The sequence below is a fragment of the Hemiscyllium ocellatum genome, chromosome 44 (assembly GCF_020745735.1).
Source record: "Hemiscyllium ocellatum isolate sHemOce1 chromosome 44, sHemOce1.pat.X.cur, whole genome shotgun sequence".
Lineage (NCBI taxonomy): Eukaryota > Metazoa > Chordata > Chondrichthyes > Orectolobiformes > Hemiscylliidae > Hemiscyllium > Hemiscyllium ocellatum.
This window is the reverse complement of record NC_083444.1, coordinates 24,459,956-24,482,156: the sequence shown is the minus strand read 5'-3', so window position 1 is coordinate 24,482,156 and position 22,201 is coordinate 24,459,956. Positions and strand designations below refer to the sequence as shown.

General features: G+C 45.8%; 1 protein-coding gene across 1 annotated transcript in view; it reads left to right on the top strand.

Moving 5' to 3' along the window:
• The window catches only part of LOC132835323 (voltage-gated potassium channel subunit beta-2-like), a 75,863-nt gene that overhangs the window by 37,493 nt on the left and 16,169 nt on the right, over positions 1-22,201 (top strand). The window contains exon 10 of the mRNA XM_060854768.1: positions 974-1,094. Within this exon, the coding sequence (XP_060710751.1) occupies positions 974-1,094 (121 nt within the window). The remainder of the gene's footprint in view (positions 1-973; positions 1,095-22,201) is intronic.

The window sequence follows — 22,201 nt, the reverse complement described above, 5'->3', positions numbered from 1 at the left end:
CACATCTCTGTCATGGCAATCAGGTCCTCCTTGACCCAAGACCAGCCCGCACGCCACAGGAATCTAAAGCCCTCCCTCCTGCATCATTTTCCCCAGCCCCGTGTTTGATCACACAAACTTCCTGTGTCTGTCCTCATGAACACGTGGGGGTCGATCCCGCACCTTACTGCCCGAGGAGCCCTGATTGCTCAGTCTCGTGCCCGAAATTCTGCTTCTGGGATTACATCCCTCTTTCTCCCAGTGTGGGCTGTGACCTCTGGCTCTGCACCCGACCCCAAATTAACGCCCTTTGACCCCGGCGTCAGGGAGACTTGGTGTCACATCTCTGGGCGCAGAAAGACTTATCTGGTGCTCGAACTATTAATCACTGCACTATCACCCAATCCCACATCTCGTAAGCTGAGCCATTATGGGTGTTACATTCCTGTAAAAAGCCATAATCCTCACCAGTATCCGAAAGGAAAGGTGCTTTAGTGAGTCAGGTAGGCTCGGGGGAGGTGGGGAGGACTCCTGTACCCGAGCCAGAACCGAATCACCTGGTGATCTTAGACCGTCCAGCGCTACCCAGTCCCTAGCCACCTCTCGAGCTCTGCAAGGTAACCAGCCGCAGTTATTAAACACATCATCCACATCAATCTCAGTCTTACAGAAGACCGCAGTGACTCCAGCCAAGTTCCAAAGCACAGGCGTTAAGTCTCCTATGATTGCCTGGGGTCACAAGGCATGGGATTCCGCCCACACAGCCGAGCTGTCCTGCCATACCTTCCCTTTAGCTTCAGGCCACCTACTCCCTCCAACATGCGCTGCCTTGCCTCCCCCGTGAGGGAAGCCAGGACATTCGAGAGTGCAGATATTGATGGGGTGGGTCGGGGGGGGGAAACATTTCAGAAATTGTTCACTTGCAGAAGCATTGTGACTGTTACAGTTCACGTAGCACTGTCACTGACCATCTCCCGTGCCTCTCTGTCCTCAGGAAGCTTACGCCATTGCCCGACAGTTTAACCTGATCACTCCGTCCTGTGAGCAGGCTCAGTACCATCTCTTCCAGAGGGACATGGTCGAGGCACACCTTCCTGAGCTCTACCACAAGATTGGTGAGGATTCAAGGCAGCTGGTACACTGCAGGCTCACTACTGTGGCACTGTCACACACCGCAAACACACCGCAAACACACTCTAAACACATCATAAAATACTGTAAACACACCGCAAACACACCGCAAACACACCGCAGACACACCGTAAACACACCGCAGACACACCGCAGACACACCGCAAACACACCGCAAACACATCGCAAACACACCGCAAACACATCATAAAATACTGTAAACAGACCACAAACACACCGCAAACACACCACAGACGCACCGCAAACACACTCTAAACACACTCTAAACACTCTAAACACACCGCAAACACACCGCAAACACACCATAAAATGCTGTAAACACACTCTAAACACACCGTAAACACATCGCAAACACACTCTAAACACATCGCAAACACACTCTAAACACACCGTAAACACATCGCAAACACACTCTAAACACACCGTAAACACATCGCAAACACACTCTAAACACATCGCAAACACACTCTAAACACATCATAAAATACTGTAAACACACCACAAATACACCACAGACACACCGCTAACACACCGCAAACACACCGCAAACGCACAGGAAACGTACCGCAAACGCACCGCAAACGCACCGCAAACGCACAGGAAACGTACCGCAAACGCACCGCAAACGCAACGCAAACACGCCGCAAACACACCGCAAACACACCGCTAACACACCGCTAACACACTGCTAACACACCGCTAACACACAGCAAACACACAGCAAACACACCACTAACACACCGCTAACACACTCTAAACACATCATAAAACACGGCAAACACACGGCAAACACACCGCAAACACACTCTAAACACATCATAAAATACTGTAAACACACCGCAAACACACCGCAAACACACCGCAAACACATCGCAAATACACTCCAAACACATCATAAAATACTGTAAACACACCGCAAACACACCGCTAACACACCGCTAACACACCTTAAACACACTGCAAATACACAGCAAACACACCGTAAACACACAGCAAACACACAGCAAAGACACAGCAAACACACAGCAAACAAACAGCAAACACACAGCAAACACACAGCAAACACACAGCAAACACACAGCAAACACACCGCAAACACACAGCAAACACACCGCTAACACACCGCTAACACACCTTAAACACACTGCAAATACACAGCAAACACACCGTAAACACACAGCAAACACACAGCAAACACACAGCAAAGACACAGCAAAGACACAGCAAAGACACAGCAAAGACACAGCAAACACACAGCAAACAAACAGCAAACACACAGCAAACACACCGCAAACACACCGCAAACACACCGCAAACACACCGCAAACACACCGCAAACACATCGCAAATACACTCTAAACACATCATAAAATACTGTAAACACACCGCAAACACACCGCTAACACACCTTAAACACACTGCAAATACACCACAGACACACCGCAAACACACCGCAAACACACTGCAAACACACCGCAAACACACCGCAAACACATCGCAAATACACTCTAAACACATCATAAAATACTGTAAACACACCGCAAACACACCGCTAACACACCGCTAACACACCGCAAACACACTGCAAATACACCACAGACACACCGCAAACACACCGCAAACACACCGCAAACACACCGCAAATACACTCTAAACACATCATAAAATACTGTAAACACACCGCAAACACACTGCAAACACACCGCAAACACACCGCTAACACACCGCTAACACACCGCAAATACACCACAGACACACCGCAAACACACCGCAAACACACCGCTAACACACCGCAAACACACTCTAAACACATCATAAAATACCGCAAACACACCGCAAACACACCGCAAATACACTCTAAACACATCATAAAATAATGTAAACACACGGTAAACACACTGCAAACACACCGCAAACACATCATAAAATACTGTAAATACACCGCTAACACACCGCTAACACATCGCTAACACACCGCAAACACACTGCAAATACACCTCAGACACACCACAAATACACTCTAAACACATCATAAAATACTGTAAACACACCGCAAACACACCGCTAACACACCGCTAACACACTGCAAATACACCGCAGACACACCGCAAACACACCGCAAACACACCGCAAACACACCGTAAACACACCGCAAACACACCGCAAACACATCATAAAATACTGTAAACACACCGCAAACACACCGCTAACACACCTTAAACACACTGCAAATACACCACAGACACACCGCAAACACACCGCAAACACACCGCAAACATACCGTAAACACATCGCAAACACACTCTAAACACATCATAAAATACTGTAAACACACCGGAAACACACCGCAAACACACCGCAAACACATCGCAAATACACTCTAAACACATCATAAAATACTGTAAACACACCGGAAACACACTGCAAACACACCGCAAACACACTCTAAACACATCATAAAATAACGCAAACACACCACAGACACACCGCAAACACACCATAAACACACCGCAAACACAACATAAACACACCGCAAACACAACATAAACACACCGCTAACACACTGCAAATACACCACCGACACACTGCAAACACACCGCAAACACAACATAAACACACCGCTAACACACCGCTAACACACCGCTAACACACCGCAAACACACCGCAAACACATCATAAAATACCGCTAACACACTCTAAACACATCATAAAATACTGTAAACACACCGCAAACACATCGCAAATACACTCTAAACACATCATAAAATACCGCAAACACACCGCAAACACACCGCAAACACACTCTAAACACATCATAAAATACTGTAAACACACCGCAAACACACTCTAAACACATCATAAAATACTGTAAACACACCGGAAACACACCACAAACACACCGCAAACACATCGCAAATACACTCTAAACACATCATAAAATACTGTAAACACACCGGAAACACACCGCAAACACACTCTAAACACATCATAAAATAACGCAAACACACCACAGACACACCGCAAACACACCATAAACACACCGCAAACACAACATAAACACACCGCAAACACAACATAAACACACCGCTAACACACTGCAAATACACCACCGACACACTGCAAACACACCGCAAACACAACATAAACACACCGCTAACACACCGCTAACACACCGCTAACACACCGCAAACACACCGCAAACACATCATAAAATACCGCTAACACACCGCTAACACACTCTAAACACATCATAAAATACTGTAAACACACCGCAAACACATCGCAAATACACTCTAAACACATCATAAAATACCGCAAACACACCGCAAACACACCGCAAACACACTCTAAACACATCATAAAATACTGTAAACACACCGCAAACACATCGCAAATACACTCTAAACACATCATAAAATACCGCAAACACACCGCAAACACACCGCAAACACACTCTAAACACATCATAAAATACTGTAGACACACCGCAAACACACCGCAAACACACCGCAAACACACTCTAAACACATCATAAAATACTGTAAACACATCGCAAATACACTCTAAACACATCATAAAATACTGCTAACACACCGCAAACACCCCGCAAACACACCGCAAACACACCGCAAACACACCGCAAACACCCTGCAAACACACCACAAACACACTCTAAACACATCATAAAATACCGTAGACACACCGCAAACACACCGCAAACACACCGCAAACACACCGCAAACACACCGCAAACACATCATAAAATACCGCAAACACACCGCAAACACACCGCAAACACCCTGCAAACACACCGCAAACACACTCTAAACACATCATAAAATACCGTAGACACACCGCAAACACACCGCAAACACATCATAAAATACCGCTAACACACCGCTAACACACCGCTAACACACTCTAAACACATCATAAAATACTGTAAACACACCGCAAACACACCGCAAACACACCACAAACACATCGCAAATACAATCTAAACACATCATAAAATACTGTAAACACACCGCAAACACACAGCAAACACACCGCAAACACATCGCAAATACACTCTAAACACATTATAAAATACCGTAAACACACGGTAAACACAGAGCAAACACATCGCAAACACACCGCAAATACACTCTAAACACATCATAAAATACTGTAAACACACGGTAAACACACAGCAAACACACAGCAAACACACCGCAAACACATCGCAAATACACTCTAAACACATCATAAAATACTGTAAACACACGGTAAACACACCGCAAACACATCGCAAACACATCGCAAATACACTCTAAACACATCATAAAATACCGTAAACACACGGTAAACACACAGCAAACACACAGCAAACACACCGCAAACACACCGCAAACACACCGCAAACACATCGCAAATACACTCTAAACACATCATAAAATACCGTAAACACACGGTAAACACACAGCAAACACACAGCAAACACACAGCAAACACACCGCAAACACATCGCAAATACACTCTAAACACATCATAAAATACTGTAAACACACGGTAAACACACCGCAAACACACCGCAAACACATCGCAAATACACTCTAAACACATCATAAAATACTGTAAACACACGGTAAACACACAGCAAACACACAGCAAACACACCGCAAACACATCGCAAATACACTCTAAACACATCATAAAATACTGTAAACACACGGTAAACACACAGCAAACACACCGCAAACACACCGCAAACACACCGCAAACACACCGCAAACACATCATAAAATACTGCAAACACACAGCAAACACACAGCAAACACACAGCAAACACACCGCAAACACACTCTAAACACATCATAAAATACCGCAAACACACCGCAAACACATCGCAAATACACTCTAAACACATCATAAAATACTGTAAACACACCGCAAACACACCGCAAACAAACCGCAAACACATCGCAAATACACTCTAAACACATCATAAAATACTGTAAACACACCGCAAACACACCGCAAACACACGGCAAACACACCGCAAACACACCGCAAACACATCGCAAACACACTCTAAACACATCATAAAATACCGTAAACACACCGCAAACACACCGCAAACACACCGCAAACACACCGCAAACACACTCTAAACACATCATAAAATACCGCAAACACACCGCAAACACACCGCAAACACACCGCAAATACACCGCAAACACACTCTAAACACATCATAAAATACTGTAAACACACCGCAAACACACCGCAGACACACCGCAGACACACCGCAGACACACCGCAGACACACCGCTGACACACCGCTGACACACCGCTAACACACCGCAAACACACAGCAAACACACCACTAACACACCTTAAACACACTGCAAATACACAGCAAACACACTGCAAACACACCGCTAACACACCGCAAACACACCGCAAACACACAGCAGACACACAGCAGACACACCGCAGACAAACCGCAGACACATCGCAAATACACTCTAAACACATCATAAAATACTGTAAACACACCGCAAACACACCGCAGACACACCGCAGACACACCGCAAACACACCGCAAACACATCATAAAATACTGTAAACACACCGCAAACACACCGCAAACACACCGCTAACACACCGCTAACACACTGCAAATACACCACAGACACACCGCAAACACACCGCAAACACACTCTAAACACATCATAAAATACTGTAAACACACCGCAAACACACCGCAAACACACTCTAAACACATCATAAAATACCGTAAACACACCACAGACACACCGCTAACACACCTTAAACACACTGCAAACACACCGCAAACACACCGCAAACACACTCTAAACACATCATAAAATACTGTAAACAAACCGCAAACACACCGGAAACACACAGCAAACACACTGCAAACAAATCGCAAATACACTCTAAACACATCATAAAATACTGTAAACACACCGCAAACACACCGCTAACACACCGCAAACACAACATAAACAAACTGCAAACACAACATAAACACACCGCTAACACAACATAAACACACCGCTAACACACCTTAAACACACTGCAAATACACCACAGACACACTGCAAACACACCGCTAACACACCGTAAACACACCGCAAACACATCGCAAACACACCGTAAACACACAGCAAACACACCGCAAACACATCGCAAACACACTCTAAACACATCATAAAATACTGTAAACACACCGCGAACACACCGCTAACACACCACAGACACACTGCAAATACACCACAGACACACTGCAAATACACCGCTAACACACCGCAAACACACTGCAAACACACTGCAAACACACGGTAAAAACACCGCAGATACACCGCAAACACACTGTTAACACACCGCAAACACATGGTAAAAACACCGCAGATACACCGCAAACACACCGCAAACACACCGCAAACACACGGTAAAAACACCGCAGATACACCGCAAACACACCGCAAACACACTGCAAACACACGGTAAAAACACCGCAGATACACCGCAAACACACTGTTAACACACCGCAAACACATGGTAAAAACACCGCAGATACACCGCAAACACACCGCAAACACACCGCAAACACATGGTAAAAACACCGCAGATACACCGCAAACACACCGCAAACACACCGCAAACACACGGTAAAAACACCGCAGATACACCGCAAACACACCGCAAACACACTGCAAACACACGGTAAAAACACCGCAGATACACCGCAAACACACTGTTAACACACCGCAAACACATGGTAAAAACACCGCAGATACACCGCAAACACACCGCAAACACACCGCAAACACACGGTAAAAACACCGCAGATACACCGCAAACACACCGCAAACACACTGCAAACACACGGTAAAAACACCGCAGATACACCGCAAACACACTGTTAACACACCGCAGATACACCGCAAACACACGGTAAAAACACCGCAGATACACTGCAAACACACCGCAAAAACACCGCAGATACACCGCAAACACACCGCAAACACACGGTAAAAACACCGCAGATACACCGCAAACACACCGCAGATACACCGCAAACACACCGCAAACACACCGCAAACACAACGTAAACACAACGTAAACACAACGCAAACACACCGCAAACACACCGCAAATACAACACAAACACACCTCAAACAAATCGCAAACACGCTGCTAACAGACCGTAAACAGACCACAAACAGACCGTAAACACAACGTAAACACACCGCGAACACAGCGTAAACGCACCACAAACACAACATGCACACACTGTAAACACAGCGCAAACACACCACAAACGCACCGTAAACACATCATCCATACACCACAAACACACTGTAAACACACCGTCAATACACCACACACACACTGTAAACACACCGTCAATACACCACAAACACACTATAAACACACCGTCAATACACCACAAACACACTATAAACACACCGTCAATACACCACAAATACACCGTAAACACACCGTCAATACACCACACACACACTGTAAACACACCGTCAATACACCACAAACACACTGTAAACACACCATCAATACACCACAAACACACCGTAAACACACCGTCAATACACCACAAACACACTGTAAACAGACCATCAATACACCACACACACACTGTAAACACACCGTCAATACACCACACACACACTGTAAACACACCGTCAATACACCACACACACACCGTAAACACACCGTCAATACACCACAAACACACCGTAAACACACCGTCAATACACCACACACACACCGTAAACACACCGTCAATACACCACACACACACCGTAAACACACCGTCAATACACCACACACACACTGTAAACACACCGTCAATACACCACAAACACACTGTAAACACACCGTCAATACACCACACACACACCGTAAACACACCGTCAACACACCACACACACACTGTAAACACACCGTCAACACACCACACACACACTGTAAACACACCGTCAATACACCACACACACTGTAAACACACCGTCAATACACCACACACACACTGTAAACACACCGTCAATACACCACACACACACTGTAAACACACTGTCTATACACCACAAACACACTGTAAACACACCGTCAATACACCACAAACACACTGTAAACACACCGTCAATACACCACACACACACCGTAAACACACCGTCAATACACCACAAACACACTGTAAACACACCGTCAATACACCACACACACACCGTAAACACACCGTCAATACACCACACACACACTGTAAACACACCGTCAATACACCACACACACACAGTAAACACACCGTCAATACACCACACACACACTGTAAACACACCGTCAATACACCACAAACACACTATAAACACACCGTCAATACACCACAAACACACCGTAAACACACCGTCAATACACCACACACACTGTAAACACACCGTCAATACACCACACACACACTGTAAACACACCGTCAATACACCACACACACACTGTAAACACACCGTCAACATACCACACACACACAGTAAACACACCGTCAAACACCACACACACACTGTAAACACACCGTCAATACACCACACACACACAGTAAACACACCGTCAATACACCACACACACACTGTAAACACACCGTCAATACACCACACACACACCGTAAACACACCGTCAATACACCACACACACACAGTAAACACACCGTCAATACACCACACACACACTGTAAACACACCATCAATACACCACACACACACTGTAAACACACCGTCAATACACCACACACACACCGTAAACACACCGTCAACATACCACACACACACTGTAAACACACCGTCAATACACCACACACACACTGTAAACACTCGGCAAACACAACATAAACACAACATAAACACAACATAAACACACCGCAAACACACCGCAAACACACCGCAAACACACTGCAAACGCACGGTAAAAACACCGCAGATACACCGCAAACACACCGCAGATACACCGCAAACACACCGCAAACACACCGCAAACACAACGTAAACACAACGTAAACACAACGCAAACACACCGCAAACACACCGCAAATACAACACAAACACACCTCAAACAAATCGCAAACACGCTGCTAACACACCGTAAACAGACCACAAACAGACCGTAAACACAACGTAAACACACCGCGAACACAGCGTAAACGCACCACAAACACAACATGCACACACTGTAAACACAGCGCAAACACACCACAAACGCACCGTAAACACATCATCCATACACCACAAACACACTGTAAACACACCGTCAATACACCACACACACACTGTAAACACACCGTCAATACACCACAAACACACTATAAACACACCGTCAATACACCACAAATACACCGTAAACACACCGTCAATACACCACACACACACTGTAAACACACCGTCAATACACCACAAACACACTGTAAACACACCATCAATACACCACAAACACACCGTAAACACACCGTCAATACACCACAAACACACTGTAAACAGACCATCAATACACCACACACACACTGTAAACACACCGTCAATACACCACACACACACTGTAAACACACCGTCAATACACCACAAACACACCGTCAATACACCACACACACACCGTAAACACACCGTCAATACACCACACACACACCGTAAACACACCGTCAATACACCACACACACACTGTAAACACACCGTCAATACACCACAAACACACTGTAAACACACCGTCAATACACCACACACACACCGTAAACACACCGTCAATACACCACACACACACTGTAAACACACCGTCAACACACCACACACACACTGTAAACACACCGTCAATACACCACACACACTGTAAACACACCGTCAATACACCACACACACACTGTAAACACACCGTCAATACACCACACACACACTGTAAACACACTGTCTATACACCACAAACACACTGTAAACACACCGTCAATACACCACAAACACACTGTAAACACACCGTCAATACACCACACACACACCGTAAACACACCGTCAATACACCACAAACACACTGTAAACACACCGTCAATACACCACACACACACCGTAAACACACCGTCAATACACCACACACACACTGTAAACACACCGTCAATACACCACACACACACAGTAAACACACCGTCAATACACCACACACACACTGTAAACACACCGTCAATACACCACAAACACACTATAAACACACCGTCAATACACCACAAACACACCGTAAACACACCGTCAATACACCACACACACTGTAAACACACCGTCAATACACCACACACACACTGTAAACACACCGTCAATACACCACACACACACTGTAAACACACCGTCAACATACCACACACACAGTAAACACACCGTCAAACACCACACACACACTGTAAACACACCGTCAATACACCACACACACACAGTAAACACACCGTCAATACACCACACACACACTGTAAACACACCGTCAATACACCACACACACACCGTAAACACACCGTCAATACACCACACACACACAGTAAACACACCGTCAATACACCACACACACACTGTAAACACACCGTCAATACACCACACACACACTGTAAACACACCGTCAATACACCACACACACACCGTAAACACACCGTCAACATACCACACACACACTGTAAACACACCGTCAATACACCACACACACACTGTAAACACTCGGCAAACACAACATAAACACAACATAAACACAACATAAACACACCGCAAACACACCGCAAACACACCGCAAACACACTGCAAACGCACGGTAAAAACACCGCAGATACACCGCAAACACACCGCAAACACACCGCAAACACACTGCAAACGCACGGTAAAAACACCGCAGATACACCGCAAACACACTGTTAACACACCGCAGATACACTGTAAACACACTGTAAACACACCGTAAACACACCGCAAACACATCATAAAATACCGTAAACACACCACAGACACACCGCAAACACAACATAAACACACCGCTAACACACCTTAAACACACTGCAAATACACCACAGACACACTGCAAATACACCACAGACACACTGCAATCACACCGCAAACACACCGCAAACACACCGCAAACACACCGCAAACACACTGCAAACATACTGCAAACACACGGTAAAAACACCGCAGATACACCGCAAACACACTGTTAACACACCGCAAACACATGGTAAAAACACCGCAGATACACCGCAAACACACCGCAAACACACTGCAAACACATGGTAAAAACACCGCAGATACACCGCAAACACACCGCAAACACACCGCAAACACACGGGAAAAACACCGCAGATACACCGCAAACACACCGCAAACACACTGCAAACACACGGTAAAAACACCGCAGATACACCGCAAACACACTGTTAACACACCGCAGATACACCGCAAACACACCGCAAACACACCGCAAACACACGGTAAAAACACCGCAGATACACCGCAAACACACCGCAAAAACACCGCAGATACACCGCAAACACACCGCAAACACACGGTAAAAACACCGCAGATACACCGCAAACACACCGCAGATACACCGCAAACACACCGCAAACACACCGCAAACACAACGTAAACACAACGTAAACACAACGCAAACACACCGCAAATACAACACAAACACACCTCAAACAAATCGCAAACACGCTGCTAACACACCGTAAACAGACCACAAACACACCGTAAACACAACGTAAACACACCGCGAACACAGCGTAAACGCACCACAAACACAACATGCACACACTGTAAACACAGCGCAAACACACCACAAACGCACCGTAAACACATCATCCATACACCACAAACACACTGTAAACACACCGTCAATACACCACACACACACTGTAAACACACCGTCAATACACCACAAACACACTATAAACACACCGTCAATACACCACAAACACACTATAAACACACCGTCAATACACCACAAATACACCGTAAACACACCGTCAATACACCACACACACACTGTAAACACACCGTCAATACACCACACACACACTGTAAACACACCGTCAATACACCACAAACACACTGTAAACACACCGTCAATACACCACAAACACACCGTAAACACACCGTCAATACACCACAAACACACCGTAAACAGACCATCAATACACCACACACACACTGTAAACACACCGTCAATACACCACACACACACTGTAAACACACCGACAGTACACCACACACACACTGTAAACACACCGTCAATACACCACAAACACACCGTAAACACACCGTCAATACACCACACACACACCGTAAACACACCGTCAATACACCACACACACACCGTAAACACACCGTCAATACACCACACACACACCGTAAACACACCGTCAATACACCACACACACACTGTAAACACACCGTCAATACACCACACACACTGTAAACACACCGTCAATACACCACACACACACTGTAAACACACCGACAATACACCACACACACACTGTAAACACACCGTCTATACACCACAAACACACTGTAAACACACCGTCAATACACCACACACACACTGTAAACACACCGTCAATACACCACACACACACCGTAAACACACCGTCAATACACCACACACACACTGTAAACACACCGTCAATACACCACACACACACCGTAAACACACCGTCAATACACCACAAACACACTGTAAACACACCGTCAATACACCACACACACACTGTAAACACACCGTCAATACACCACAAACACACTGTAAACACACCGTCAATACACCACACACACACTGTAAACACACCGTCAATACACCACACACACACCGTAAACACACCGTCAATACACCACACACACACCGTAAACACACCGTCAATACACCACAAACACACCGTAAACACACCGTCAATACACCACACACACACTGTAAACACACCGTCAATACACCACAAACACACTGTAAACACACCGTCAATACACCACACACACTGTAAACACACCGTCAATACACCACACACACACCGTAAACACACCGTCAATACACCACAAACACACCGTAAACACACCGTCAATACACCACACACACACTGTAAACACACCGTCAATACACCACACACGCACCGTAAACACACCGTCAATACACCACACACACACCGTAAACACACCGTCAATACACCACACACACCGTAAACACACCGTCAATACACCACAAACACACCGTAAGCACACCGTCAATACACCACACACACACCGTAAACACACCGTCAATACACCACACACACACAGTAAACACACCGTCAATACACCACACACACACTGTAAACACACCGTCAATACACCACAAACACACTATAAACACACCGTCAATACACCACAAACACACCGTAAACACACCGTCAATACACCACACACACTGTAAACACACCGTCAATACACCACACACACACTGTAAACACACCGTCAATACACCACACACACACTGTAAACACACCGTCAACATACCACACACACACAGTAAACACACCGTCAATACACCACACACACACTGTAAACACACCGTCAATACACCACACACACACAGTAAACACACCGTCAATACACCACACACACACCGTAAACACACCGTCAATACACCACACACACACTGTAAACACACCGTCAATACACCACACACACACTGTAAACACACCGTCAATACACCACACACACACTGTAAACACAACGTCAACATACCACACACACACTGTAAACACACCGTCAACACACCACACACACACCGTAAACACACCGTCAATACACCACACACACACCGTAAACACACCGTCAACATACCACACACACATTGTAAACACACCGTCAATACACCACACACACACCGTAAACACACCGTCAATACACCACACACACACTGTAAACACACCGTCAATACACCACACACACACTGTAAACACACCGTCAATACACCACACACACACTGTAAACACACCGTCAACATACCACACACACACTGTAAACACACCGTCAATACACCACACACACACTGTAAACACACCGTCAATACACCACACAAACACTGTAAACACACCGTCAATACACCACACACACACTGTAAACACACCGTCAACATACCACACACACACAGTAAACACACCGTCAATACACCACACACACACTGTAAACACACCGTCAATACACCACACACACACAGTAAACACACCGTCAATACACCACACACACACTGTAAACACACCGTCAATACACCACACACACACTGTAAACACACCGTCAATACACCACAAACACACCGTAAACAGACCATCAATACACCACACACACACTGTAAACACACCGTCAATACACCACACACACACTGTAAACACACCGACAGTACACCACACACACACTGTAAACACACCGTCAATACACCACAAACACACCGTAAACACACCGTCAATACACCACACACACACCGTAAACACACCGTCAATACACCACACACACACCGTAAACACACCGTCAATACACCACACACACACCGTAAACACACCGTCAATACACCACACACACACTGTAAACACACCGTCAATACACCACACACACTGTAAACACACCGTCAATACACCACACACACACTGTAAACACACCGACAATACACCACACACACACTGTAAACACACCGTCTATACACCACAAACACACTGTAAACACACCGTCAATACACCACACACACACTGTAAACACACCGTCAATACACCACACACACACCGTAAACACACCGTCAATACACCACACACACACTGTAAACACACCGTCAATACACCACACACACACCGTAAACACACCGTCAATACACCACAAACACACTGTAAACACACCGTCAATACACCACACACACACTGTAAACACACCGTCAATACACCACAAACACACTGTAAACACACCGTCAATACACCACACACACACTGTAAACACACCGTCAATACACCACACACACACCGTAAACACACCGTCAATACACCACACACACACCGTAAACACACCGTCAATACACCACAAACACACCGTAAACACACCGTCAATACACCACACACACACTGTAAACACACCGTCAATACACCACAAACACACTGTAAACACACCGTCAATACACCACACACACTGTAAACACACCGTCAATACACCACACACACACCGTAAACACACCGTCAATACACCACAAACACACCGTAAACACACCGTCAATACACCACACACACACTGTAAACACACCGTCAATACACCACACACGCACCGTAAACACACCGTCAATACACCACACACACACCGTAAACACACCGTCAATACACCACACACACCGTAAACACACCGTCAATACACCACAAACACACCGTAAGCACACCGTCAATACACCACACACACACCGTAAACACACCGTCAATACACCACACACACACAGTAAACACACCGTCAATACACCACACACACACTGTAAACACACCGTCAATACACCACAAACACACTATAAACACACCGTCAATACACCACAAACACACCGTAAACACACCGTCAATACACCACACACACTGTAAACACACCGTCAATACACCACACACACACTGTAAACACACCGTCAATACACCACACACACACTGTAAACACACCGTCAACATACCACACACACACAGTAAACACACCGTCAATACACCACACACACACTGTAAACACACCGTCAATACACCACACACACACAGTAAACACACCGTCAATACACCACACACACACCGTAAACACACCGTCAATACACCACACACACACTGTAAACACACCGTCAATACACCACACACACACTGTAAACACACCGTCAATACACCACACACACACTGTAAACACACCGTCAATACACCACAAACACACCGTAAACACACCGTCAATACACCACACACACACCGTAAACACACCGTCAATACACCACACACACACCGTAAACACACCGTCAATACACCACACACACACCGTAAACACACCGTCAATACACCACACACACACTGTAAACACACCGTCAATACACCACACACACTGTAAACACACCGTCAATACACCACACACACACTGTAAACACACCGACAATACACCACACACACACTGTAAACACACCGTCTATACACCACAAACACACTGTAAACACACCGTCAATACACCACACACACACTGTAAACACACCGTCAATACACCACACACACACCGTAAACACACCGTCAATACACCACACACACACTGTAAACACACCGTCAATACACCACACACACACCGTAAACACACCGTCAATACACCACAAACACACTGTAAACACACCGTCAATACACCACACACACACTGTAAACACACCGTCAATACACCACAAACACACTGTAAACACACCGTCAATACACCACACACACACCGTAAACACACCGTCAATACACCACACACACACCGTAAACACACCGTCAATACACCACACACACACCGTAAACACACCGTCAATACACCACAAACACACCGTAAACACACCGTCAATACACCACACACACACTGTAAACACACCGTCAATACACCACAAACACACTGTAAACACACCGTCAATACACCACACACACTGTAAACACACCGTCAATACACCACACACACACCGTAAACACACCGTCAATACACCACAAACACACCGTAAACACACCGTCAATACACCACACACACACTGTAAACACACCGTCAATACACCACACACGCACCGTAAACACACCGTCAATACACCACACACACACCGTAAACACACCGTCAATACACCACACACACCGTAAACACACCGTCAATACACCACAAACACACCGTAAGCACACCGTCAATACACCACACACACACCGTAAACACACCGTCAATACACCACACACACACAGTAAACACACCGTCAATACACCACACACACACTGTAAACACACCGTCAATACACCACAAACACACTATAAACACACCGTCAATACACCACAAACACACCGTAAACACACCGTCAATACACCACACACACACTGTAAACACACCGTCAACATACCACACACACACAGTAAACACACCGTCAATACACCACACACACACTGTAAACACACCGTCAATACACCACACACACACAGTAAACACACCGTCAATACACCACACACACACCGTAAACACACCGTCAATACACCACACACACACTGTAAACACACCGTCAATACACCACACACACACTGTAAACACACCGTCAATACACCACACACACACTGTAAACACAACGTCAACATACCACACACACACTGTAAACACACCGTCAACACACCACACACACACCGTAAACACACCGTCAATACACCACACACACACCGTAAACACACCGTCAACATACCACACACACATTGTAAACACACCGTCAATACACCACACACACACCGTAAACACACCGTCAATACACCACACACACACTGTAAACACACCGTCAATACACCACACACACACTGTAAACACACCGTCAATACACCACACACACACTGTAAACACACCGTCAACATACCACACACACACTGTAAACACACCGTCAATACACCACAAACACACTGTAAACACACCGTCAATACACCACACAAACACTGTAAACACACCGTCAATACACCACACACACACTGTAAACACACCGTCAACATACCACACACACACAGTAAACACACCGTCAATACACCACACACACACTGTAAACACACCGTCAATACACCACACACACACAGTAAACACACCGTCAATACACCACACACACACTGTAAACACACCGTCAATACACCACACACACACTGTAAACACACCGTCAATACACCACAAACACACTATAAACACACCGTCAATACACCACACACACACCGTAAACACACCGTCAATACACCACACACACTGTAAACACACCGTCAATACACCACACACACACTGTAAACACACCGTCAATACACCACACACACACTGTAAACACACCGTCAACATACCACACACACACAGTAAACACACCGTCAATACACCACACACACACTGTAAACACACCGTGAATACACCACACACACACAGTAAACACACCGTCAATACACCACACACACACCGTAAACACACCGTCAATACACCACACACACACTGTAAACACACCGTCAATACACCACACACACACTGTAAATACAACGTCAACATACCACACACACACTGTAAACACACCGTCAATACACCACACACACACTGTAAACACACCGTCAATACACCACACACACACCGTAAACACACCGTCAACATACCACACACACATTGTAAACACACCGTCAATACACCACACACACACCGTAAACACACCGTCAATACACCACACACACACTGTAAACACACCGTCAATATACCACACACACACTGTAAACACACCGTCAACATACCACACACACACAGTAAACACACCGTCAATACACCACACACACACTGTAAACACACCGTCAATACACCACACACACACTGTAAACACACCGTCAATACACCACACACACCGTAAACACACCGTCAATACACCACACACACACTGTAAACACACCGTCAATACACCACACACACATTGTAAACACACCGTCAATACACCACACACACACCGTAAACACACCGTCAATACACCACACACACACAGTAAACACACCGTCAATACACCACACACACACTGTAAACACACCGTCAATACACCACACACACACTGTAAACACACCGTCAATACACCACACACACACTGTAAACACACCGTCAATACACCACACACACACCGTAAACACACCGTCAATACACCACAAACACACCGTAAACACACCGTCAATACACCACACACACACTGTAAACACACCGTCAATACACCACAAACACACTGTAAACACACCGTCAATACACCACACACACTGTAAACACACCGTCAATACACCACACACACACCGTAAACACACCGTCAATACACCACAAACACACCGTAAACACACCGTCAATACACCACACACACACTGTAAACACACCGTCAATACACCACACACGCACCGTAAACACACCGTCAATACACCACACACACACAGTAAACACACCGTCAATACACCACACACACTGTAAACACACCGTCAATACACCACAAACACACAGTAAGCACACCGTCAATACACCACACACACACCGTAAACACACCGTCAATACACCACACACACACGGTAAACACACCGTCAATACACCACACACACACTGTAAACACACCGTCAATACACCACAAACACACTGTAAACACACCGTCAATACACCACACACACACTGTAAACACACCGTCAATACACCACACACACACCGTAAACACACCGTCAATACACCACAAACACACCGTAAACACACCGTCAACATACCACACACACACTGTAAACACACCGTCAATACACCACACACACACTGTAAACACACCGTCAATACACCACAAACACACTGTAAACACACCGTCAATACACCACACACACTGTAAACACACCGTCAATACACCACACACACACCGTAAACACACCGTCAATACACCACAAACACACCGTAAACACACCGTCAATACACCACACACACACTGTAAACACACCGTCAATACACCACACACGCACCGTAAACACACCGTCAATACACCACACACACACAGTAAACACACCGTCAATACACCACACACACCGTAAACACACCGTCAATACACCACAAACACACAGTAAGCACACCGTCAATACACCACACACACACCGTAAACACACCGTCAATACACCACACACACACGGTAAACACACCGTCAATACACCACACACACACTGTAAACACACCGTCAATACACCACAAACACACTGTAAACACACCGTCAATACACCACACACACACTGTAAACACACCGTCAATACACCACACACACACCGTAAACACACCGTCAATACACCACAAACACACCGTAAACACACCGTCAACATACCACACACACACTGTAAACACACCGTCAATACACCACACACACACTGTAAACACACCGCAAACACAACATAAACACAACATAAACACAACATAAACACACCGCAAACACACCGCAAACACACCGCAAACACACCGCAAACACACCGCAAACACACTGCAAACGCACGGTAAAAACACCGCAGATACACCGCAAACACACCGCAAACACACCGCAAACACACTGCAAACACACGGTAAAAACACCGCAGATACACCGCAAACACACTGTTAACACACCGCAGATACACCGTAAACACACTGTAAACACACTGTAAACACACCGTAAACACACCGCAAACACACCGCAAACACACCGCAAACACATCATAAAATACCGTAAACACACCACAGACACACCGCAAACACAACATAAACACACCGCTAACACACCTTAAACACACTGCAAATACACCACAGACACACTGCAAATACACCACAGACACACTGCAATCACACCGCAAACACACCGCAAACACACCGCAAACACACTGCAAACACACTGCAAACACACGGTAAAAACACCGCAGATACACCGCAAACACACTGTTAACACACCACAAACACACCGCAAACACACCGCAAACACACCGTAAACACACCGTCAATACACCACACACACACCGTAAACACACCGTCAATACACCACACACACACCGTAAACACACCGTCAATACACCACACACACACCGTAAACACACCGTCAATACACCACACACACACCGTAAACACACCGTCAATACACCACACACACACAGTAAACACACCGTCAATACACCACACACACACCGTAAACACACCGTCAATACACCACACACACACCGTAAACACACCGTCAATACACCACACACACACCGTAAACACACCGTCAATACACCACACACACACAGTAAACACACCGTCAATACACCACACAC